This window comes from Stegostoma tigrinum, chromosome 4 (genome assembly GCF_030684315.1).
Source record: "Stegostoma tigrinum isolate sSteTig4 chromosome 4, sSteTig4.hap1, whole genome shotgun sequence".
NCBI lineage: Eukaryota > Metazoa > Chordata > Chondrichthyes > Orectolobiformes > Stegostomatidae > Stegostoma > Stegostoma tigrinum.
In genome coordinates, this window is record NC_081357.1 from 110,574,718 (window position 1) to 110,602,139 (window position 27,422).

The window sequence follows — 27,422 nt, forward strand, 5'->3', positions numbered from 1 at the left end:
TCTCAAGGCATTCCTCTCCATCCTTACATTCTAGTCAGCACACCCTGACATGGGCCTGCAGCTTGAGCTGGAAGAAATGGCCAAGGTCTTCCACATTTGAGGGGTCTGCTGGAGAACAGGCTTTTGGCCTTGAATGAGCTGGCACAGGTATGTGGACGAGCCATGAAATATCTGGCAGATATGCATAGACTGGAGCACAGGGAAGAGGGCTCTATCTGACTTTATGGCCCTGCATTCCAGAACATTGGAAAGGCGGTGATCACAAGTGCACCACCAGGCCAACCGTATCAGCCCATATCTGCTATCCATTCCTGAGGTTTGGTTTCACTTCAGGTGCTCCATTCCCTTAATGGGAGTTGACACAGCATTCAGGAGGTGTACCAGGCTGGCAGCCAAGAACTGTATCTCATGACATTCCAGAAAAAGCTGTCTAAGGCTCACGGCATCAGAAAACACCCACAAACGTCATCCATGGCAAAAACAATCAGCTGGCTTTCATCAGCTCAGCTGCAGCTACCAAGATAGCACCTAGATGTGGCAGCGAAAATAGAAAGAGTAAAGAATATTCTAGTCTCTTTGGGAGCAGGGGTATCAACTTTTTGTACAGCACTGAATGCACACAAATGCATCGTAATTTTCTCTACTTCTGTGGTACCTTGCAAGCTGTTGATAATTCTACCAATTCTGAATCCACTTCCTGAAGGCATAGCAATCACCCCAGATGATCACACGCATTTCAGGTGTCACATTGAGACATGAATTGATGATCTCAGGCATAGGTTTCAGCTGGAAGGGGGAAACCATTTGGGAAATGGGCATGTCAGCAACACGCTTGTTGTGAGTAAGTAGATCAGCGCGGTACGGCCCTCCTCATCCCTGTGATGAATGAATACCCCTTGCAAAGAAAGTCTTATACCATCCAGTCATAACTCCCATATCAACCCACACTCACTGGAATGGCTCTTGTGTAAATTTTCTGGACCTGTCCTGGAATTGTACTGATGGGATTGAAAATAATTTGAGGAAATCCCCACTGAATTTGTGCAGATTATTTTAGGCATGACTGTAAAATGAACAATGGGAGGCCTCCCATATGAACGACATTGCATGCTAGGGTGCTTATCTGATGAGAAAAGGGTGATTAGACCAGAGATTTTCCTTGGAAGAGAATGTATCCTGTTCTTCATTTTATTACGAATTTTATTTGATCCTCCTGTTTAGACTGAACCTGTAAGTTACACGTAGTCTTATCGACTAATATTCAGAGATAGAAATATCAATTGGATTTTACAGTGAGTTAGTAACTACCCTTTCACCTTTGAAACCTGAAGTTTAATGCAAAGTCATTTCTCTATCTCAGTCATTATGTCCAATATGAAATAAGTCAATTCAGTTTGTATGAGGTTCTGACCCAAAGAAGGGAAGGGGTCATTCAGCTGCCAATCTTACTCAAAGAGGCCACAGGGTTAATTTGTTGTATGAAAATATTCCTGTGCGGGAAATAATGGCTGCAGTAAAACTGCGACTTCAGCTTTTTATGCCTGTTGAAGATTTATTGGTATCTATGTTTATGCAAATTTGCGATAACTATAATTAAGTTAATGTCCCTCAACCTAATTAAACTAGACAATAAAATTGAAGTAAGTACTTACCTCACTGTGTTCTCAGAAAGTCCAATATCACTTACACAGATCACCTCAGATTAATTAAAATGAGTCAGATATCTACTGTGCAAAGATAGTAATATATACACTGCAAAACGTTTCACCTTCTCACTTTTTGGATGTGGGTCTCTAGATGTACATTTTAGTAAAGAACTAGTTGCAAGAGAATAAATATCTCAGAATGGGGAGGTCATTCTTCTTCCTACAAAGACATTTTAGGCTTTTGATGTTGCCTGGACATCTCAGAAGGATATTGCTTTATTTTGATCCTTCCCTCAATTCACCCATTTTTTCCCCGTCTACTTGCTCCTCAGATCAGACAGTAATGTTTGTGAGATTACAAATGGCTGAGAAATGAAACCAACTTTGTCAGGCATCCAGGACCTTGCACTTCATTAGATTTGCTCTTCACTCGAAGTTACATTTATTCCCTTGCTCAAAATATAACTCTACTTGGTAATGTAGAAACCCACAGAATGAGATGCTAAGTCCATACTCTTTTGTGTCTATTTTAACTCAAAATCAAATAATTCCACTCTCTGGGCCCTGAAGGCTCATTACTTTCCTCACAGGAGACTCAAATGCTTTAGCATATATGAAAAATTTCTTTCTCCAACTGGTCACTGGAGCATAAAGTGTTTCACCACATGACATAGCTGAGGCAGACAACATTGCAACTTCTTTAAAACCAAAAACAAAATAAATATTTCCAGGGAAATACATTAAAGAAAATGGCTCATCTATATTTTTTACTTACTCATGGAATGTGGGCGTTGCTGGCTGACCAACATTTATTGCCTTGGTGCCCTAGAGAAGGTGGTAGTGAGCCGCCTTCCTGAACTGCTGCAGTCAATTTAGTTAATGCTATGGGAAAAGACTAATCAATAACTTCTCTGTACAGAAGTCTTCAGGAAATAATGACCACAAAATGACAGTATTTCACACTAAGTTTGAGAATGATGCAGTTCATTTTGAACTGAGATTCTTAAATCTGAGCAGCGGGAACCATGAATTTCGGGGTAACAAGTTGGTTATGATTAATTGAGAAAATACATGGAAACATTAGATGGTCAACCAGCAATGACTCGTACTTAAATAAGTGCTTTTTACAGTACAACAGGCACAAGCATCCAATGGGAAAGGTAAATCAATAGGGACTAACAAAAGAAGTTAAAGATTGCATTCGATCAATGGAAGCCATTTATAAAAATTCCAGACAGAGTGGTAAACCTGGGGACTGGGAACAATTTAGAACCTAACAAAGTATGACCAATAAACAGAAAAAGGAAAGGAAATCATAATATGAACATAGCTAGTGAGAAAAATCAAGGCAGACTGTACACCATTCTTTAGGTATGAGAAAAGGGAAAGGTTAGTTAGGACAACTGTGGCCCATTATGGGTGGACACAGAAGGATTTAAGTGGAGGACAGGGAATTGATAGAATAACTAAACAATGACCTTTTGTCTGTCTTTATGAGGTAATTACGATCTCATTAGTAATGAGATAATATTTGAAACATTAACTGGCTTGAAGATTGATAATTCTTTAACCCAGATGAGCTACATCCTAGAGTTTTGAAGAAATTGGCTAGAGAGACAATGGATGAATCAATGGTTATCTTTCAAAAATCTACAGATTCTGCAGATTGCAAAGAAACAAATATAACTCCATTTAAGAAGATAAAGAGAGAAGGAGAATGGAGAACTACTGACCTGTTAGCTTGATGTTCACAGTCATAAAAATATTAGGATCAATTATAAAGACTGTAATCACTAGGTTCTTAGAAATAATGGTAATATCAGGCAGAGCTAACAAGGATTTATGACAGAAACGTTATGTTCAGATTAGTAACAAAATTAGAGCACATGGATTGGGAGTATTATATTAGTTTTCATTGAGAATTGGCTAATAGAAAGAAAACTAACAGTAGGAATAAGATTATTATCATGATTGCCAGCTATCACTACTGCAAGGGTTAATAATGGGTCTGTAGCTGTTCACAATCTATACAAGTGACTGATGTAGGGATCAATTGCAATATATTGAAAATTGCTGATGACAAAAAAAAACGAGATGGGAATGTATGTCGTGAACAAGATGCAAAGGGCTTCAAGTGGTCTTTGATGGGATAACTGAATGGATAAGGACATGGCCAATGCAATACAATATGAATTACTACAAAGTTATCTACTTCAGTAAAAAACAAAACAGAAGAAATATTTCTTAAAAGGTGAGGGTTTAGGGAAGAGTTGGTATTCAAAAGGTTTTGGATGGATTTGTCCATGAAGCACTGAAAGTTAGCGTGCAGATGTAACCTGTAAGGCAATAAAATGTGAGGCTGGATGAACACAGCAGGCCAAGCAGCATCTCAGGAGCACAAAAGCTGACATTTTGGGCCTAGACCCTTCATCAGAGCCAGCATCTGCAGTTTCCATTATCACTAACATGTAAGGCAGATAATCTGTTGGCCTTCATCAAAAGGAGATTCATGTGTAATTACCTTGCTGCAATTCCAGAGAGTTTTGGTAAGATCTCACTTTCAGCATTGTGTACAGTCATGACTCCTTGGTTAAGGGAGAATACAGCAGCCACATACAGAGTGCAACAGAGCTTCGCCAGATTAATCTTTGGGGTTGCAGAATTGTTTACAAGCAGGAGGCCTCTATTCTGTAAGGTACTGAAGAATGAGAGATGATCTAAGTGAAACCTAACATAATTCTTATAGGGCATGACAGGGTGGACACAGATGAGATGTCTCCATGGCTGGTGAGTCTAGAACCAGAGGGAATAGTCTCTGAATAAGGGGTTTAAGACTGGGACGAGGAGGGAGCAGGTGAATCCTTGGAATTCTCTGCCTAGAGGACCGTGGAAACTAATCATTGAGCAAGTTCATGACAGAAATGTATAAACTTCTGGAGACTAATGACAGGGAACCCTGCAGCCCAACGGTATCAATGTGGATTTCACAAGCTTCAAAATCTACCCCCGCCACTGCATCCCAAAACCAGCCCAGCTCTTCCCCGCCTCCCTAACTTATTCTTCCTCTCACCTATCCCCTCCTCCCACCTCAAGCTGCACCTCCATTTCCTACCTACTAACCTCATCCTGCTCCCTTGACCTGTCCGCCCTCCCTGGACTGACCTATCGCCTCCCTACCTCCCCACCTATACTCACCCACAGGCTCCGTCCCCGCCCCTTTAACTTGTCTGTCTTCTCTCCACCTATCTTCTCCTCTATCGATCTTCAATCCGCCTCCCCCTCTCTCCCTATGTATTTCAGAACCCTCTCCCCATCCCCTTCTTCTGATGAAGGGTCTAGGCTCGAAACATCAGCTTTTGTGCTCCTAAGATACTGCTTGGCCCTGCCGTGTTCATCCAGCTCCACACTGTGTTAGCATGGATTGAGGTAAGTGATAAAACATGATCTATTTGAAGGGGAAACAGGCTTGATGGACTGAACGACCTTCTCTTGTTCCAAATGATTATATGGTATGCAAAATAATTTTAATTCGTATTAGTGCAACCCAATACAAGTGTATTAATTATGCAGAACATTTAAAGTATCACTTTCAGAAAATGCAAGCATTTGGATCCTTTTAATTAAGCAATGTTTTATCTGGGAATCAGGTACTTCAACACTCTAACAGATGCCTGGACTCTAAGTCAAGGCATTTTCAGCTGGTAATCCTATATAGTATAAAATGGATAAGCGGGCATGGAACAACCAGTGATAATGGGAACTGCAGATGCTGGAGATTCCAAGATAATAAAATGTGAGGCTGGATGAACACAGCAGGCCAAGCAGCATCTCAGGAGCACAAAAGCTGACGTTTCGGGCCTAGACCCTTCATCAGAGAGGGGGATGGGGGGAGGGAACTGGAATAAATAGGGAGAGAGGGGGAGGCGGACCGAAGATGGAGAGTAAAGAAGATAGGTGGAGAGGGTGTAGGTGGGGAGGTAGGGAGGGGATAGGTCAGTCCAGGGAAGACGGACAGGTCAAAATCTCCCCTTCCCCCACTGCATCCCTCAACCAGCCCAGTTCATCCCCTCCCCCCACTGCACCACACAACCAGCCCAGCTCTTCCCCCCCACCCACTGCATCCCAAAACCAGTCCAACCTGGCTCTGCCTCCCTAACCGGTTCTTCCTCTCACCCATCCCTTCCTCCCACCCCAAGCCGCACCCCCAGCTACCTACTAACCTCATCCCACCTCCTTGACCTGTCCGTCTTCCCTGGACTGACCTATCCCCTCCCTACCTCCCCACCTACACCCTCTCCACCTATCTTCTTTACTCTCCATCTTCGGTCCGCCTCCCCCTCTCTCCCTATTTATTCCAGTTCCCTCCCCCCATCCCCCTCTCTGATGAAGGGTCTAGGCCCGAAACGTCAGCTTTTGTGCTCCTGAGATGCTGCTTGGCCTGCTGTGTTCATCCAGCCTCACATTTTATTATCATGGAACAACCAGTGTTTTGCTGTGGAGGTGTAAATATCTATGGGTAATAGTTGAAGCACCACATTTTTGTATAGGTGCATGAGTACCTCAGAAAGTGGGTAAAGTGTCATAGTTTGTTTGGGGATTGCATAAGGGATTTTGGAGACAGGGTGATGTGCTACCACTGTGCATGGGCCATGTGGATGGTTGGGGAGCATAAAGTAGTAAGAATGAGGAATTGGGAATGCATGTAGGCTGAGGAGATGTGGGGGTGTGTAACAGTGAGGGCTAGAGGGTCTTCCCTTCCTCATTAAAGGTGGGAGGAAATCCCACAGCACAATGCTGGGTCTTTTAACAACTTTGTTCAGTACCCTCTAGCCCCAGGGTTGCTTCAAGATCTTTCCTGGGTTAGCTGCAGCTCACATGCTGCTCTCCATTTTTACGAGCACCTTCTCTCATGGCAGGTAGGCAAAACCAAGAATTTTCCCAACTTATGCAACCCAATTGAGGATGAAAGTCCAGGCCATCAACGATTCAGAATGGATATGCTAAAAAGGTGTTTAACTAGATATATCAGAGACAATTAACTTGAATTTAGTTCATTGACTGAGAATGATGAGATCACACGAAGAAGCACGTGAATAAGAACTTCCATTGGATAAATCAAAACTAACATTAGAGGAAAGTGTAGGCCATCAAGTTAGTTCAAGAAGAAAAGCAATTTGGTTTATAAACAGAATGGTGTGTATTCAGACACAAGCTCTTTTTGCTGAAGACTTCAATTAGTAAATATATATTCAGAAAGCCAAAGTAGTTTACACTGACTGTTACAAAATATAACAAGTGACTAATTCATGACTCACAGGATATGGAAGACAGTATTCGTTCTGGCCTAGTATTTGTAAATGGCCCAGAAATTATGTAGGAAAGCCAAATTATACCACTCAGAAAACAGCAATCACAAAGTGACCTGGGACTCCTATTGTGCCAAGTATTGAATTGGATGAGATTTCTTGTCAATATTTCGATAGTTGGTGAAAAGAACCCTTGTGAAAGAAAACTGATGTGCATGCAGAACAAAAAGTTGGTTATTAACAGCAAACTAAACAAATGTGACCCTTCTAGACTGAAAAACATGTTCTATGGGATACAGTGGAACTTTTTTTTATGCTAACAATACTACAAAAATGCAATTTGCTGCTTTCAAGGTGAAATAAACACGGGGAGTTAATTAGCTGAGAGAAAGGAGATTTATATTTTGCCTAGATTGCTATCTGAATGGGTATATATGTGCTAAAACATTGATCAGAGGGCAGTGGGTAAAGGCAAAACATGATTGTATAAAAATATTTCAATACTACAATATCAAGAAGTCACTTGCATACATTTATAATATTAAAACATACAAATATATTAAAACATCAGATCAGCAAGAAATAGTAAATATTTTTTCTAAAATTACTTCTTCAAATAAAGGGTTGTACGGTGGCTCAGTAGTTAGCCGTGCTGCCCCACAGCACCAGGGACACTGGTTCGATTCGACACTCAGGCAATTGTCCGTGTAGAGCTTACATGTGCCCCCAACTGTGTTTGCCTTGTTTTCCTATGGGTGCTGTGGTTTCGTTGCACAGTCCGCATGGGAAATGCAGGGGCACGGGGATGGGATGGGATTGGTCTAGGTGGAATGCACTTCATAGGGTTGATGTGGACTCAAATTACCTGCTTTCACATTGTAGGGTATTCTATGAATGAATGGTACCCTTTCTCAACAAGCAAAGGCATGGTTCAGGAAAGTGCCAAAAGAGCAATCAAAGTCCTAGATAAGCTGAAAGGAGTTAAAATAAATAAATAAATACTCAGAGTTAGATGATATTTAACACAGAATGAGGAGCGGAACAAAGCAGCATAGTTATGAGGGACTGACAGTCATTATAAAGGGGAAACTGAATAGTGGGGAAAGTTAGTGGATTGGAAGATTAAAATATAGAACACATAATCAATCAGAGTGTTAAAACCAAAACAGATGACAACAGACCCATGACTTTTACTTACATTCAATGCAAAAGAAAGAAATTGATTTTCTGGAATAAACTTAAGGATTATCCATAAAACAATACCTTAAGAAACAACAGCGATGTAGATTTTGACAGAAACACTTCAACCTGACTAATATTCACGGTGACTTGAGGAATTTACAAGTCAGTTGACTGCAGAAGGCATTAAAATATTATGTACTTTGACATCCCAAAAGTCATTAGTGAAAGTATGTCTATTACTTTATTCAAAACTTTCACCTCAATGACCCAGAACATCAAAGCAGAACTTGGATATGGATAAGAAATTAGTGGAGGGATGGGAACAATGGGTATTATTTCAGCAATAACATCTGGGATGGGAGAAAAATTGAGTAGGATGATTCAAAGACCAGGATTGATGCCAGTACCATTTCTAATTTACATCAACGACTTGGATTCAGAAGCTCAATGCAAATTGGTTAAATTAGCAAATAATACTGAAAAGGAAAAGGGAAATTTAATTGGTAAATACGTTATGGTGGGATGTAAAAGCAGCTGCCATAACAAGATTGGTAGTTTGACATTATGACTTAATTAATTTCACTTCCACAGTCTTCCGTTTGAGTGCCTCACATGGAAGTATTTCTGCTAGATAAAGTCCAAAACTCCAGAATAATATCTAGGTGAAGAAAATGAGTGACAATGATCAACTGGATGAACTGGATAACTAGGGATGGACAATAAATAATCACAAGCCGATGAGAGAATAGATTTTAAAGAAATTCATGGCAACTAAAATCCCTGGGGCTGAAGGGGATAAGAGATAATCTTACCAAGGTTTTCAAAAAGTAAGGCAATTTACTGAATCGGCAATGAATATATTTTTCTCTATTAGGAATGACAAGAACTAGTGAAAAGAACGTTAATGAAAAGCTGATCGAGGAAAATCTTCTACACAAAATGTTGTGAGAACATGGAAAATGTGACTGTTGATGGCAATAAATGCCAAACTAGTTGAAGTGTTTAAAAGTGATTAATGGAAAAACCGATGTCATGTGACTGGCACCAATTGATGGACTAGTTCTTGGTGGAGAACTAGGCTTCTTACTGGGTACCTTTACACCTGTTGCAGTGAAATATCTTCCAGTTCATGTAAACTAATGAATACTGCACCAGGAAGGGATAGACCTCATTGCCTAAGTGTCATCAGGGAGGACCAGTTTCAGAGATGCATCATCATCATCGTCATCTGTGCTTGGCACAGCATGGCTGAGATCTCGCTTAACTGGTGCTGCCCACTGCTCATTGACAATATGTCGCCCAGCTTCAGAACAGCACATCACTGATTAATGGAATCTGCAATGCAACAGTCAGCAAGGAGTCAAGTGAATGTTGAACCCAATCCACTCAGGAAGTACTTTCCATTTAAAAGCTGCTCATGAGATTGGTTTTATGTCGGTGCTATAGGTGCACTTAGCAATAACTGACCCTCAGCTAGCACCTCTCTACCCTTTCACAAGTAGGACAAATGACTTACCCAATGTTTTCCCTTCTAAATCACTAAAAACACTGAAATACATGGTGTTTTCTCCTGTGGTGTTTAGTGGTAGTTGCATTCAGTACTCTGGTGAGGTTGGCTGCTGCAAGGGTCTGACTTGTTATCCAGATTGTGGCTTTACTACAACAAGGAAATGCAAATATTTAAATACATTGCTGTTGTTATCTAGAGGGCGCTTGATACATTTCACATGCATGACACCATTACAGCTTTACAACTGCATTTCTGTAGATAAGATGATTATAATAATAAAAGCCTGGAGCAGGCGTGTGGAAGTCAACCATGCAGTTTACAATTTTCCAGCCAATAATAACACCTTCAAAGGACTGGACTGTTTGACCGGATGAGTTCTTTAACCTGTTCTGGATACTGTCTATTGCATTAAGATGAACATTTTTTGAAGAAGGTAAATTTCACTGAATGAGTGAATACGTGGAGCTGTTTCTGTCAGACAACAGCAATACTTCATGAGCCATACACCTGAATATAAAATACCTTGCCTACAAGATATGTAAAAGAATGTCTGAGAGTGAGAGTGCATTTTAATTGATAGCTATTTGTGTCAATAATTATAATCAGCCATCAAGCTTTCTGCGGTTCATCACAGGAGGCTTAACTTGCCTGATCCTGCTGTGCCAGTTCTTAACTATGTTCATTACTTTCCTTTGTGTTGCATTTTCAGCAGAGTTCTGGATCAATTTTCTTTAAGTATACTATGGTATTAAAGGAAGCTTGTCTGACACTGGTAATTTACTTTGATTGGCATCAGTTGTTAACAACATGAATCACTGCCTTCATAAATGACAAGCTACCTTTGTTCACACTCCTTCTTCACCCCATGTGGAACAAACCTTTTCTGGACTACCTTCTAGATATCTGTGTTCATGACCTTGTGTTGATTCCTCTGCCTGCTCCATGCCCTGGGCTTCACTGACGTGCCGCTTTACTTTCAGAAAGTGCCACATTTCAGGACTTCTGCCTCACAGGCATTTTGGAATTTAATTTACTGCACAGCAATCCTTGCATTTGTCATTAGGTCTTCTTAGATCTAACTTCACAAACTGACCCCATCATATCAGTTCTCCATTTTTTACATTATCTTCCTCATATCGCATTGCACTTTCTCCCGCCCAAACTCCACAGCCCCACAAAGCTTTGTTTTGTTTGTGTCTTGTTTACTTTGCACATAGCAGAGAGGACCAATTCTCTCCCTTTCTTAATTTTCACCCATTCTACATCTCTCTTTTTGTCCCTCCACCATCAATAACCCTTCTGTCTTTTACATTAGACCTCTCCTCTGTCAAGTGCATAAAAATAAGCTAATTTTCCAACTCCTTTCAGTTCTTAAGACTGATATGGTCTCAAAACATTAATTCCGTTTCTCCACAGATGCTGCCAGGCCTGCTGAGTTTCTCCAGCATTCTCTGTGTTTGTTTCGTTTGATCTGGGTGTACTTTTAAATGCAGCCTAAACACTTGAGTATCCAAAATGTGCACTAAGTTAGGTGTTCCTGTGACATTAAAAAAAGGCAGCAGTCTTAATTCTCATTTCAGGTACCGACAATTCAATTACAATATTTATGCTATATTTGTCTACAGATTCAGTGTTGGGTTCAACTAATAGACTAACTAAATTGCAGAAGGCTACACTTTGCTACATTTAATTGAACAGTCAGATTGTAGAAACAGATTTCATCCTTGGTTTAAGTTGCAGGAATAACCAGACCATAGAACATCAAGGGGTAAAATAAAGTAAACTGCAATTATATCACATCTTCTATTCAGGGCACCCTAAAGTGTTTTCCGGTCACTTGAATATTGCTTTATTGTAATGCAGGGAAGGTGGCAGCAAATTTACAAAGCAAGTTCTGACGAACAGAAATGCAATTATGATGTTGATTCAGGGATCGCTATTGGTCAGTTGATCTTTCTTATTCTTCTTCATACCACACCATGGGATTTCTTACATTCCTCTGGGAGGTTATATGGGAACTTGGCTTTAACAGCTTATCCAAAAAATGGCACACTGGTCTCTGAGTAATGCAGTGAAGTGTCAGGTCAGATTATGTGCTCAGTTACTTCAAGTGATTTGTGAATGCACGTGCTTCAGATGCAGAGATGAGAGAGCTATGACTGAATAAAGGCTGATAAGATTTAATGGCTCTGAAAAATCTGGGGTCAAGAGCAGCAGCGAGATGACAGATCACCTGCTGGAGAGAAAAAAATATTGGAATGCGCACACAAGCTTGGGGCAGAACCTGGCACTGTCAGATTTCTGTTCTGTGCAAACATTGTGCCAATTAGCAGAGTGAAGTGAATTCATAAGCTACCCTGGCAGTTCTACTCATGGTGCCTTTGCTGACACTCAATAAAGCTCACGTTAGCTAAAAACTACACTTGCATTATGATGTGACTCCAGGAAACGGCTCAAAGATTTCCAGGAAGGTAACTGGCTCCAGAGCGCATCGGCAAAATTTTAACAAATGATTGTTTGTGCTCTTTAAATGCTTATTTTTCATAGATTTGTAGTTGCTTCTTCAGAAATGTCAATTGTAGCCACAAAAACTTTAAACAAATTTGTTCAATATGCTAGCTGTTATAATAAATTGCCTTTCAAATGTTAGCAAATGGCTAGATATCTCTCACATGTCAGTATTCTCTACTGACACATTACTTCAATGTATTTGCTGATAATAGTGGGCCAGATTTTCTATTGAAGGCAATCTGATGACTTGCCATTTTATGTAGCTTTTCTTTTCATTTTTAGACTCAAGATTTTTTGCCCACAAAGTTGCAAGGGGCACCTTTGAAAGTTTGAGTACCAAGCATAGAAAGAACTGAGATAAGTCCTTCTCTATCATCAACCCAAGAATCTCTTCCCCTTCCCCAGCCCCACCGTGGTTGATAGGGCCCAGATCAGTGTCTGACCCATCTCCCGCACTTCTGCCTCCATCCCTTCCGGAAAAACAACTGGGTTCCACTTGTTCTCACTTCTCAACCCACCAGTGTCTGCATTCAAAGGATCATCCTCTGCCATTTCTGCCACGACCAAACACATCTTCCCCTCCACTGAAAGCATTCCACAGGAATACCGTGATACCATGGTTTGCTCCTCCATCACTCCTAACAATTTCCCACTCCCCCTATATGCCTTCCTACACAGTTGTGTGGACCCTTTGGTTGGGTGCAAGGCCCCAGATGCCACTTCCAGGTGATGTAGCATTTTAATTGTACTTCATTCCAGCTATTTTACTGTATTTGGACGAGCTGCTCACAAAATGGTCTCCTTTATGTTGGCCAGAGTAAATGCTAGACTGGGTAACTTCTTAGCAGAATGTCTCTGTTGTTGTCCATAAGAATAATCCTGATCTTCTAATTGCTTATCTTTTAAATAAATCATTTCATTTCCATGCAACAATTTCCATCCATGGCCTGCTGAAGTATTCCATGAAATACAGTACAAGCTGCAGGAATAACACCTCACTTTACGCTTAGGCATTTTTCCTTCCTCTTGGACTTAATATTGAGTTCCACAACTTCAGAGTATGACAATTGTCATCCATTTTTCCTTACATCCTCTCGCACTTCCCTCGTCGCTGTGTCTTGTTGACATTAACCTCAGCCAAGCGGACTATTTTTCCCCCTTTCACGCTTTCATTTACATCCATTTTACATCTTTATCTCTCCTTCACCAAAAATAGCACTCCCTTTGCTCTGAGCACCCTCACAACCTGTTCCACTTGCTGATCCACCTCTCCCTCCATCAACAGCAGTAAACCCACCATTTTCCAAACCTTTTCCAGTTCTGAAGGAGAGTCATTACCAGAAATAACAAGGTCACATGGCCAGCATGGAAATTGTTCACTTTCTGGGCAAGAGATAATTATTTTAATGATAATCATTAATACTTCACATTATATTTTGAAAACTTGTTTCTATTAATTACTTGAATTTTTTAATGGACAACTAATGCACAAATGCAGTATCTAATTGAAACATACCGAGGTTAGAAAACGTAAAATGTCACTTTCATAAGACTATTGATGAATTTGTGTAAATTAGTCAGCAACATATAACAATTCACAATTCACTGCTTATCAGCTCCTGATTACAAATGCCTGGCCAGCTTGTGTACTATTGTCAGTGTGAATCGCTCAATCAATTTCTCAATAAAATCTGGCCGTCTATTTTCTGTCACCTTTTATTTGAGAAGTTCTTGATGTACGTACTGAGCAGCCTGATTGTGCAGGGATCAGCTGTTCAAAATGTTTGAGCAACTATTGGCCTGTGCTCTACGATATGTGCAGCTCGCACTAGTGTACAAATAGCAGATTAAAGAGAAAACACAGATGTGGGAAAACCAAAATAAATAAAAGAAACAGACAGCCAAGTAAATGCAATGCAGATTACAGTGGCAGCTGTGAGGTATGCAATTCTTTATCAGCAATGGTGTGTTAGGAATGGGAAAATGGGAAAAGCCAATCTGGAATTCTGGAAAGACAGGTGATGTGGATTTGGGCTTCAGATTTAGATTGAGGTCCATATTGAGCCAACAGGGATGGAGGGCTGGTCTTGGAGCTTGAAGGAAGTGAAGGAAGAAGGCCTAAGGGAGTAAGGTACAGGCAATGAGGACCAGGCTTCAATGGGGCAATGCGATTCTTACCCAGCTGAATTAACTTTCTGCTGCTGTTAGGATCATGACTAATATATCCAAGGCACTAAGATGAAGCTGTTTGAGCTGATGCCAAAGGGAGCAGCAGACACAGAAACTTTAAGCTAGGAAGGGGTAAGGAAGGCTGGTTGCAGATGTTGTATTTGAGGAAGCCAGTTTGCAGTTTCAAAGTCAAGACTGACAACAACATGATTCAATATTTCTGTACAGTTTTTAATTTCCTGCTGTGATTGATTAGTTTGTAGAATTCTCAAATAGTTGACCATTTTTAAGTTGTCATTGCCCTTTCTCTGGAGTTTCTGTGGCTCTCTTACCATACAACCCACACTGAGTTTTCAGTTACACATAATTCTACTACCACTCTGCTGAAAGTAGGTAGAAACAGTAAAGCTCAAGAATAAACAGGAGTGGAAAGGCCAAGCCTGGCAGAAAATAAACTAGCTTCAAAGTTACTGGCATGCAGATTGGTCCACATCATTGCTTGAAAATCAATGGTCCTCTGGTTATTACAGAACAACTGAACATCTACAAATGAACAGGTGTGTGCTATTTTCTTGTATCAGCAGATGGATAGATGGAAGCAAACAATATAGACACCCTGTCATAATGGGTAGAATTCATAGGCTATGGCTTTTCGCAGCAAAAAGAGCATAATTCCACTTTTCTGAAGATGTTAGGATGTTTTTCTGTCACGGAAGGAGCCAAAAGCAATTGAACTAGCATAAGCAATACCAATGCCAATAATAGCTGCAGTGCAAAGCTACATATTTTGAGTTAACATAATCTGTGCTGAACACTTTCATTTGAAGACATAATTCACAATTTATATGCTCCAACTGAACCTGGCACTGCCAGCACTTTTGTCCATGTGAAAGTAGCAGGACTCAATGCACAACTTACTGGCAGCTACATTACCATTCTCCGATTCAACCCCACCATTCTTTATGAAGCTGATGCAAGTCACATGAGTGGGAAAGATTTAGATGAATATGAGCCAAATGCAGGCAAATGGGACCAATTTAGTTTGCGGAAACAAGGTCACTGTGGACGAGTTGGACCAATGTGCCTGTTCCTGTGCTATATGACTCTATGACTCAAATTCCCAGATTATTCTATGCTTGAAAATGTCCAGCCGAAGGCTAATCAGTAAACAAATTACTTGTAGAAAAGGATCTTTAAGGCATCACAGCATGAAACAACTGGACTTTCCTTTTTGTATGTTTGTTCAGCTGTAATATGTCGTTGCATGTTGGAAAGCGTGAAATTTGCACTATGACAAAAGCTCTTAAAAACTTGGTTAAATGAGATAGATACCTAATGAGTTTTGAGAAGATTTGTAGCTCAGGTTGAGGTAGATACCTCCACACCTCCCCCCAGATCATTTAAGGACTCAATCAAGGATAATATGGAATGCAGCTGACATTACAACATTTGTCATATACATTTGTCTTTATTTGCTTTCCTGTGACTCACACTCACCCGTACCAATGAAGGTGGTGAAGAGCAACTGAATGAATTAAAGCTTTTACTATCAAACACAGTAGTTCATTTTTTGCTGCCTGCTCATCAGTGTTGCAATCTTAGGTACATAAAGGTGTACTCCATCAGAAGTAACAAACACATTAGTGTGCACATGAGCAATTGTATGTGCAGGTGAATTTTCTACAGTCACCTTGGCAACTTGCTTACTGAGAACAATGGAGGCTAAATTGCATAGTCCCTGAAAACAGGCTCAAGGCTCATAATGTGTGAAAAACCAGCATGCTCTGTTTGAATTGCAGGTATCTTACTGAAGAATACTCATTTCAATGATGTCTACATTAAGGCGGTGCTAACTGCACTAGTTGTTGGCTGGGCATAACTTGAGAGAACATAGAACACAGAACAGAACAGCACAAGAACGGGCCCTTCTGCCCACAATGTTGTGCCGAACGTAACTCTAAACTAAACTAATCCGTTCTGTCTGCCCTTAGCCCAGATCCTTCCATTATTTGCATATCCATGTGTTTATCTAAAATTCCCTTAAACACCCCATTGTATCTGCCTCCCCCACTACCCATGGCGGAGCTTTCCAGACTCCGACCACTCTGTGTAAAAAACTTGCACCTCACATCTCTTTAGCCTGTCCTCTTTTCATCTTAAAAGCATTCCCCCTGTTGTTAGACATTTCATCTATGGGAAGAAAATTCTGACTGTCAACCCTATCCATGCATCTTATAATTTTACAGACTTCTATCAAGTCTCCCCTCAGCTTCCGCTACTCCAGAGAAAACAACCCAAGTTTTCCTAGCTTCTCCTTATAGCTCATTCCGTCTAATCAAGGCAACATTTGCAGAGGCTAGCATTTTTTCAAGTGAATCTTCATTGCAGTGTGGCTGCAAGTTGCCAAGGCAACTGTAGAAAATTCACCTGCACATATAATTGCTCATATGCACAACAATGTGTTTGTTACTTCTGATGGAGTACACCTTTATGTAAGTAAGATCCCAACACTGATGAGCAGGCAGCAAAAAATTGAAATACTTTGTTTGGTAACATAAGCTTTAATTCATTCCAGTGCTGGAAGTTATGGTTGAAGAGAAAGTAACCTGACAATGAGTGAAGGACGTGGCCACTGAGAGAGAAGACTGGAAGGTGCTCAGATGTAGCCCTGGGAACTTTGGTGAAGTAAGTCAAAATATGTCCTGTATTGGTGTACGAGATTTCCTCCATGTCCACACTTGAAACATAATAGCAGCATGTAGCTCTGGAGATCGATGCCAGGAATTACAGCCATAGGGCCTGACTGCAGTGCTGCAACATGTACAATTACCTCACACAGTTGGTCAAGGTCAATTCATGCATATTCAAATACTACATCCTAGTAACCACTAACTCGCATATTTAGCAGTGATGCAAGTCTCACGCCCAGATCTATCAGTTTGCACATACTGCCACCTACACGACTCACAAGTCAGATTAAAGGGTCCATTTCTATGCTGTATGACTCTATGACACTAGTTTAGCCAAACAGATTGCATGACGGAGATAATGGGAACTGCAGATGCTGGAGAATCCAAGATATTAAAGTGTGAAGCTGGATGAACACAGCAGGCCAAGCAGCATCTCAGGAGCGCAAAAGCTGACGTTTCGGGCCTAGACCTTTCATCAGAGAGGGGGATGGGGTGAGGGTTCTGGAATAAATAGGGAGAGAGGGGGAGGTGGTCCGAAGATGGAGAGAAAAGAAGATAGGTGGAGAGGAACATGTAGATGGGGAGGTAGGGAGGGGATAGGTCAGTCCAGGGAAAATGGACAGGTCAGGGAGGCGGGATGAGGTTAGTAGGTAGGAAATGGAGGTGTGGCTTGGGGCGGGAGGAAGAGATAGGTGAGAGGAAGAACAGGTTAGGGAGGCAGAGACAGGCTGGGCTGGTTTTGGGATGCAGTGGGGGGGGGGGAACGAACTGTGCTGGATTTAGGATGCGGTGCGGGAAGGAGAGATTTTGAAGCTGGTGAAGTCCACATTGATACCATTGGGCTGCAGGGTTCCCAAGCGGAATATGAGTTGCTGTTACTGCAACCTTTGGGTGGCATCATTGTGGCGCTGCAGGAGGCCCAGGATGGGCACGTCATCTAAAGATTTCACCATTTCAACTCCCCCTCCCATTCTTTAGACGACAAGTCCATCCTGGGCCTCCTGCAGGGCCCAATGGTATCAATGTGAACTTCACCAGCTTCAAAATCTCCCCTTCCCCCACTGCATCCCAAAACCAGCCCAGCCTGTCTCTGCCTCCCTAACCTGTTCTTCCTCTCACCCATCCCTTCCTCCCACCTCCATCTCCTACCTACTAACCTCATCCCACCTCCTTGACCTGTCCGTCTTCCCTGGACTGACCTATCCCCTCCCTACCTCCCCACCTATACTCTCCTCTCCACCTATCTTCTTTTCTCTCCATCTTCGGTCCACCTCCCCCTCTCTCCCTATTTATTCCAGAGCCCTCACCCCATCCCCCTCTCTGATGAAGGGTCCAGGCCCAAAACGTCAGCTTTTGTGCTCCTGAGATGCTGCTTGGCCTGCTGTGTTCATCCAGCTTCACATTTTGTTAGATTGCATGATGGACCTCCCTCTCTCTCTCTTAGATTCTGATCATAGAATCATAGAATCCCCAGAGTGTGTAAACAGGCTACTCAGCTCAACAAGACCAGACAGACCTTTTGAAGACCATCTCACTCAGACCCTTAACTCTGTCCCTGTATTTCCCATAGCTAGCACACCTAAACTACACATCTTTGAACATTATGGACAATTTCCCATGGCCATTTCCACCTAATTTCCACATCACTGGACTGTGGGAGGAAACTGGAACACACACAGACATGTGGGCGGACACATGCAAACTCCACACATACAGATGCCTGAGAGTGGAATTGAACTGGGGTCCCTGGTGCTGTGAAGGAAACAGTACTCTCAAACTTAATCTTCCTTCTCACACCCCACTGACTGATAGTTCACAACCTTTTGCTCCCCAAATTGATCCCTGTGCCATTACCACAGTCTCATGTCATTGCTTTTTTAGAAAGTGAAGAATCATCTCAAGCAATAGATGGAAAACAAATAGAGAGTGATTAATGCTACACCTTAATGGGGTACCATACTGGAAATCAAGCCGTACTATTCCCAGAGTCATCACAAAAAATTAATGACATTATAAAAGAATGCAAAATTCCCCAATTTAACTGTCTTTTAGACCTGATAAGCATGAACCAGGTTTTTGTACTTAACAAGAATTACTATTTATGATGAATAGATTTTGGTTATGGGTAAACAATTGTGAACAGTCAATATACAACTCTACAAGTTAAAACCCTAATATCTTACAAAAATCCCATACAAACACATGCAACAAATGCATACAAACATAAAAAAAGGGGTGTTATGCGTAGAGGGAAAGATTGGGAACATAGTCAATTGTCCCTGTTCACAATATTTGCTGTAGTGATATTTTTGGCTTGCTAGGACTTGCTGTTTATTGGTCAGTCGTCTCCTGGTATTTTCACTTCTTGCCAATGCACAAAGCAACTGTTTTACAAGTTATAAAGTCTGTCATATTGATTAAAAGCAACAGCTTACAGCAACAGATGACAGGCAATTTTTTTAGACTTTACTGCAGAAACAAAGACAACTTTTCCCTTTCTGGAGGTCTCATAGTTCTGACTATTCATTCACACCTCCAAGCTATTCAGCTACCTGACAGCCAATCATATTGTTGTTGGCAGGCAGAAGGCCTTTGTCATTGACAACTAGTCACCATTCCACAGACCAATTAGCTACTCGTTACTGACTGAATCGTCTTTTATATACACTCTCTGGCTCCAGCTCATCAGCAGCAACCTTCTCCCATTGCTTGTACAAATAGCAGGGCAAACAGCATTTACTTGCAGCAATCTCTTCCATAATTCTCGTTATTTTTGAAACAAGTTTCTTTTCCAATTTCAGTGCATATTGCAAAGTAAAAACAAGTATGGTCTTTGCAGAATGAACAAAACAACACCACCACTGCACACTCATAGCATCCAGCTCCAACACTGACACCAAGCTCATTTTAGAAGCTAGCTTAGAGGTGGGATCAGCACATGGTGGGATACCAAGCAAAAGTGGGCTGCAGAGAGGTGGGAGTCCTACTGCTCAGTATTCAGATGAGCTCTTCACTGGCACAGTATACTGAGCAACACTGATGGTTAAGCACAATAAAACACTCAGTGTTTTGGGAAACCTGCCAAAGTTCTCGTGTTTAATTTCAAAAAGTATGGAGGATTCCAGAACTAAATTGATATAAGGACCTTTGAAGAACTTGCAGCCCATCTTTTCTAGTGTGATATCACTTTAAGGGAATATACAAATGATAAAGGAACCACAATGCAAAGCAACATATGATGAGCAGCCAGTTGGTAATGTAGGAGTTGCAGATGTTAATTTGGATATGTGTAATCAGATCCCTGGAGTAGATCTGTCTGTTCAGCCATCCTGTAACATGCATATATCAGTTGGAGACTTCAATAAAACAAACCTACTTATGGTTTATTAGAAGCAAAATACTGTGAGTGATGGAAATCTAAAACAAACACATCTGTTGAGGTAGAAATATAGTTAACATTTCAAATCTGATATAACTCTTCTTTAGAGCTACTTTTGGTTTAGCAGTCTTGGATGTGAGACTGGTGAATTTGGGTCATGGAATCAGAAATGCAAATATGGCCATTTCTGATGAAGGGTCTAGGCCCGAAACATCAGCTTTTCTGCTCCTAAGATGCTGCTCAGCCTGCTGTGTTCATCCAGCTCTACACCTTGTTATCTCGGATTCTCCAGCATCTGCAGTTCCTAATATCTCTGCAAATATAGCCAACTTGGTTCATGACTCGTGGGCACAACAGTGATACAATTTCACAGCTACAATAATCGAAGTTGCCCAAAAGGTCAGTGCTCATGGTGGAAATTCAGATTACTGCCATCATGGCTGTGGCTTTCAGTATGCAAATCGCTAGCTGAGTGTCACAACAATACAGCAAATTGTCTTTCAACAGATTGTTACAGTTACTGAGACACTGATCCAGGGAGCAGGGGCTCAGTGCAGACTCCTGCTGCTCACATGAAGATGGTGCATTTTGAAGCTGGGCATTCTGGGCCTAAAACTGAGGAGATACAATCTGAGAACTTCTGTAGCCTTGTCCACAGAAATTCAGGGACCTTCCATCATCTACAGAGTAGCATTATGTTGGAACACTAAGTCAGGCAAAGGTATAGGACAGGCACTAAACAAATGCAAAAGGATAATTTGAAATAAAAGCAACAAGATTTTTAAAAAATCATTCACAGGATGAGGGCTTAGCTGGCTAGGCAGCATTTATTGTCCTTCCCTTATTGCCCTGAGGGCAGTTAAGAGTCAGCCACATTGCTTTCGGTCTGGAGTCTGACACGGCCAGACCAGGTAGGGACAGAAGTTTCCTTTCCTAATTGGCATTAATGAACCAGATGGGTTTTCTCCTGACAATTAACAATGTTCATGGTTATCATTAGACCCTTAATTCCAGATACTCATTGAATTCAAACTCTACCATCTGCCATCGTAGGATTCAAACATAGGTCTCCAGAATATTTCCTGGATCTCTGGATTAACTGCCCAGCAACAATACCACTAGGCCCTTGCTTCCCCTGTGAGAGGTAGATTCAACAGATTTGGCAACATTCATGGAGAGAGAAACAAAGTTAACGTTTGAGTCTGACATGGCTCTTCATCATAACAGGTTCTGAAGAATTTCAAAGAAAATTTTGAAGAACAGTCATGTTAGATTCAAATTGTTAGCGCTGTTTTACTTTCCCTACAGATGCTGCCAGACCTGCTGAGTTTCTCTGGCACTTACTGTTTTTCTTTAACATCTTGAGTATCCACATTATTTTTGTTTTTACAAGAGGGCAATCCATTGATTGTTGTTTCAGCAAGGCACTATGTCGCTTAAAAATGAGGTCTGAAATGTATGTAGTCTGATGGCATCTACTTTTTCCTTGTGCAAAAATTGACACTGTGATGGCCAACAACAACAGGAACATAAGTGTGGTACTGTTGTGGCATGAGAGATGAAGTAACACAGTCAGAGGAATTTTTCAAGGGCAGGAGGTGGCTATCAAGGACACCAGCTCCCTTTCTGTCCTCTCCTCTTTTTGCTTTTCATTCCTTCTCACCTTCTATTTCCTCACCCACTTCCTTTTGCCTCCTCCAACCTGCTCTCACTGTCTCAGCCTACAGCTGGGTCTCATGGCAAAAATGATCCCTCAGGATGCTGAGATTGTGCAGCAAATACAGGACAATCTTGAGTCCCATTCTCCTGCGACTGCCCTTTTGCAATAGTGGACAGCAAATGGTGAGGTGTTGCAAAAATCTCTACTCCAACAAAGAAGGGGTCAAATGCATAAACGTTCAGCAGCCATGTGACAGTCACTGGTAATGCTGTCCTCAACCTGCACTGAGATTGCAGTTCTAGCTGTAGCAGGTGGGAGATATTAATGAGCAAATCCTCACTAACATCTTGCACACCTGAGGTGCAAGTGGAAGAATTGCTCCCTAAACAGATTAGACAGATATTTTCAACTTGCAAGGATTTCTTTATCTGTCCCTCCTTCTGCCAGCAACTGTTCATTTTCCAAAACTTGCAGTATAACACTTCTGGTGTACTCTTACCTGGAGCAACTAGTCTGTATAAAAGCCATGAATTTAGCAAAATTCCTTCAGCAAATGTCAAACAACTCCTTGTAGAGCTTCGCAACTTACAACAATTATAGAAAGCCAGAAACATTTGCAAAATATTTGCAGCTGTAAGAAATAAACCAGTTATTAACCTATAAGTAATAGATGATTCCTTTCAATGATGCTGGCTGGGGGTACCTTCCTGTTGCTGAAAGTTTGTTCAGTTTTATGAGATCAGGAAACAGTGCTGGCTGGAGCAATGAAGTCCAAAATGGCACTCTTAGTGTCATATCGCATTCGAATCATGATCAGCTCAACAATCATACTTTTGCTACACATTTACTCCTTCTGAACTAACACCTATATATACATACTATGCTGTACAATTCACCCACAAGTATGCTTGCATGGCCTTGCACACCACTTTGGAGCTCTAAAGGTACTAATAACATCCAAAAATCAATGGCACCAAGCATAACTTTTCACTCAACCCTTGATTGGAAATAAATTGAAAATCCACAAATGCTGGATACCTGAAATGTGTCGAGAACTTTTCGAAAATACATAAGTCACCAACAACTGAGACATAAAAAAGTTGGTTAATGACTTGCATTTCCAATTTTTTCCAGTTGAAGAGTTATACTCAAAATGTTGATGGTATTTTTATTCTCAGGTGCTGTTTGTTCCTCCTTTCTACTCTTTGGGGTGAAGTAGGGGTGCAGATGTTCATGGGCAATGTAAAAATGATTGGGCAGCATGAGAAATGACAGTTGCTCAACCACTGAAGGCAAATATAAATACACAGGCTTAAGCACAAATCCTTCTCAATTTTACATCTTTAGCTAAACAAAAAGAAATTAACATTCAAGGAAGGACATTCTGTCAAAATGTTCGTCAAGCTTCAAGAGGGAAACTAGCTTTTAGTGTGATTTTTTTGAGGGGAACACTATCACAAATGGTTGTTAAACATCCGTTACATTTCTTCTCTTATTTTTTTGACTATTTTTGTTCAAAACCCATCCCAATTACACCGTCAGAGCACTAACTTCTAACTATAAAGTTGGTAAATTATCATTGGTTGATATCACGATTAACATAGACAGTTTCACCATCACCTATGTGGACATGCTAATTTGTTCAGAAGGGTTCCTCAGAGGTGTTTCCCCAATGATGCTCCCTGGTGAATGTTTGAAAATGAAAATAAGGGGAAACACAACAGGATGTCAAAATGCATCCTAATTCTTTGAAAGTGATGGCAAAAACTCTTAATTCTATATATTATGACTGCGCACAATCAGTAAAACTTAGCTTTTACTTTCTTCTGTTGCTTAATTTTACACCCGCCTTTCACAAATACCTCTTTGGGATCCTCCTCGTCCATCGTCCTAGGTTTCATTTTGGTGTAGTCTACCGGAAAGTCCCAGCAATCAGCCTCGTTCATTGTATAGCACTTGTTGACCATCATGTTCTGTCGCTGTGGGGACATTGGCTCTAATGGAGTCAGCAGTCCAGTGCTGCTGCCAGAGCTGCCATCCCTGTGCCTCTGTTTGTTCATGCTCAGATCTAGGGTTCCATTCTCATCCACCTCGATATCAGGATTCTGTATAATAAAGATCATCCCTTTTAACTGACTTTGCACTGCATACCAGATACACTGCAATCGCTCTCATTTTAGTCTGTTCTGAATCTCTTCTGAGAATATTGATGAGTTTGTGTACTATTTAAAATCCTTTTAGCAATTTTAGAGTGATGTGAACAATGGACTGTACTCTCCCAAGTTGGTGAAAATGACTCTCAAGAAGAACGAGAGATGTGAAACTCTGAAATGCAATTACAGATTACTAAGAATCATGAAAGTTATCCGCATTCTGTTTGAAGATCATTTCTTTATTAGTTCTTTTTGGTATCAATATTTCTTCAGCTGATAAAGAATAAGATAAAATGTAAGAAAATTACACCTTGCAGAACATTCCCTTGCATTCTTTGAACTTAAAAACACTAAGCATACTTCCCATATTGAAAGAAGAAAATAATCAGGTTGTGAATTTTGGCATTTTGCCTTTTGTTTAGGGTATAATTCATTCATGAAAAAGAAAACTCCTGATGAAAACATTAGAGAAAAATTATTGCTGAAAAATTCATTTAATTTGGCTGTTTAAAATCTAGTCTTTGTAGGCAGCCACAAAAACTATAACACAACATTTCAAATGGTTAGTACCTACAGAATAGGCAATGTGTAACAGTCGGAAATGCAATTTTCAATGAACCATGAACCTGTTCCATCTGTACAGTACTTTCCCTCCAGAATCTGAATGATGTAACTCATAATGTCATGTTCATGCTGCATCAAAGACAAAATGACAAACAGGGATCAACAAATTAACCAAAGCCTACAAATCAGCCTTACTAACCTCAAGCAATTTAAGCCCATCAATGTCACACAGAATTGGACAACACAATCTTAATTCCATCCTCCTGGTCATACTGACTTCTGAGTTAACACAGGTCCCAGTTGGTGCAAATCCCTCTCGTGACAGATACTTTATGATTGGCCTCCAATTATTCTTCCTCCAACAAGTTTTCTAGAACTTTGAATATGACTGGCATATTCCTGAAGAGATGCTGCAGGCCCAGATACTGACTGCTCACCTCATGTAAAAGTTTGTCAATATGAATTGCATCTGACAATAAAAGTTAGGTATTCTCACTCCTTCCCTGATAGGTACTTTGTTGTTCACTCAGTGCTGGCTGCTCTGCCCAACATAAATACTAGAGGACCCACACTGAAGGAGTAAATTGACAGTCAGCTGCTAAAGAATGCCCCTTCCTTTACCCTTCTTGTTTATTATTTCTCAAAGGGGCCCTAATGGATGTTCCAGATATTATCGTTGGAAGGGCAACCTAACTTTGCATGCTTGGCATAACCCAGAGCTTCTATCATTAAAAACTTAATTATGTTTCTTTGAAAAATTGTGAAACCTGGAAAGCACTTCATTAATTCTCATAATATGATAAGAAACAACTATTCCTGTGATAATAAAGTTCATTCAGCACTTGGCAAGGAACATTTCAAATACAAAAACAGAAAACAACTTGTGCGATGAAGGGATTAAGTTGGGCAGAGGTTACAATTTCAGTTTTTGCACAGTATTATGATTGAGTTAAGGGATAATTAAGATTAAAAAAAGGGAACAATAAGGTCAAAGCTCAGAAGGTGAGGAAGATTATGGCAGACAAATGAGAAGGGGTTAGATTCCACTGTTGAAGCTGAATTGAAATGAGGTGAAGGCATGCAAATAAAATGAAAGATTTTTAATAGGAATAGCAAAATAAATGAGCCAATTTAGAGAGGGCTGACCAGAAAGAGACATTAGAAATGGAAAATATGTGTTTACTAAGAAGCTTTCATAAACTGAGCTAGCCATGCACATATTTAATTGAATGTAACTTATTTGATTGCTCTTCTTGATGACACTGATTAGACGAAATCAAAATAATCAAAACAAACTCCACTGTGATTCTCCCCCTTCCCCTTCCCCTTCCCATTCCTTCCTGCTAGTGATAAACCTTATTGCAGCAACTTCATGAGAACCAGTTGCTCTCCAACAATTTCACTTAATTATCTTCACACATTAAGATAGTCTGTGTTGGGAAGCAATTTGGTGAATCAGCCGTTACAGCCAAATCAAGTTAGCCACACATGTGTAAGTTCCAAAATTAGCAATGCAAACTGGAATGCTGGACTAATGTCTCTGTATTGGAATTAGTGAATACTCCTGTATGGATGCGACAGGGTGAATTTTTCAGCTTTCTGTCTGGGCATAATAACGGCATTGAGCAATTGGGTGCCTATTAAAAAAAATGCCTGATTAGTATTTCCATTAATTTATATAATGCCCAGTTTACGTAAAATTGCAGTTTTCTACATGCAAGGAAATTTTCTTTAAAATCCCATCGAAAGTACTTGTAACTTTGCGTCAAGCATATTGGTCAGACAGAATTGTTTTTGTGCGGAAGTATCATGGATAACACATTCCTCATAATTTTTGGTAGTACTGTAATGTTAGATGTGACCATAATTAAAAGCATGCTGAATTGAAGTTATCTGATGCTTACTTAAGGAGCGGGTCACCCGCTAAACATCTTTGTTATCCACAGTATTGTTAAAGAAAGCTGTTTGTTGGGCAGATCTCTGCTAGCATTGCCAGAAACATCAATCTAGAAACAATGCCCTGCATCGTGCACTTGGTTCATCACACACTTGATGCAGCATCACATTGGGCACTGAAGTATTCTATCAGCAGCATTCATTGAAGTAGCCTTAATTCACCGTTACTAACCAAAAATACAGCCACAGTATAAACTTAAGCAAAAGGAAATTTCTATGTTCAACTTCTGTAAGAGGAATTTCTGTACATTTTGAGTCGTGCTCTCTTATTCTCATTTCCTTTTCAAAAAAAATTATGTTCACTTTCATGCATGGCTCTCTAAAACTATTTCAAGTCTATCTCTTTCCCTGCATTCGTTCCCTTCCTGGACATGTCTTCCACCTTTCCATCCTTCTTTTTTGCTTTCAATTACATTTCTCTCCATCTTTGTGATCTCAACCTATTTATCCTTAACATATCATTGATCCTTTGACCTATACAGTTTTTAATCCTGTGCCTTACTGGATCCAGCTCACTCATACACAAGCTGCCATCAGGAAAGTAAAACCTATCAATTTATGATAATCATGGTCTTTATATTGTGACCCATTTCAAATGTCAACGGATGTAAAGAATTATAAACATCCTACTGTTTTGCTTTGATAATTTGTGAAATGTTTACATTTAAATATAGAACTGAGGTCATTATCGGGGCA

General features: G+C 40.6%; 1 protein-coding gene across 23 annotated transcripts in view; it reads right to left on the reverse strand.

The window, feature by feature from the left end:
- The window catches only part of LOC125452749 (myelin transcription factor 1-like protein), a 402,372-nt gene that overhangs the window by 65,656 nt on the left and 309,294 nt on the right, over positions 1-27,422 (reverse strand). For 22 of the 23 annotated variants that reach the window (XM_059645600.1, XM_048531537.2, XM_048531532.2 and 19 more), the window contains one exon: positions 23,916-24,158. The exons of the other annotated variant lie outside the window; for it this stretch is intronic. In XM_059645600.1, coding sequence (XP_059501583.1) covers positions 23,916-24,158 — 243 coding nt within the window. The remainder of the gene's footprint in view (positions 1-23,915; positions 24,159-27,422) is intronic. 23 annotated transcript variants of the gene reach the window in all.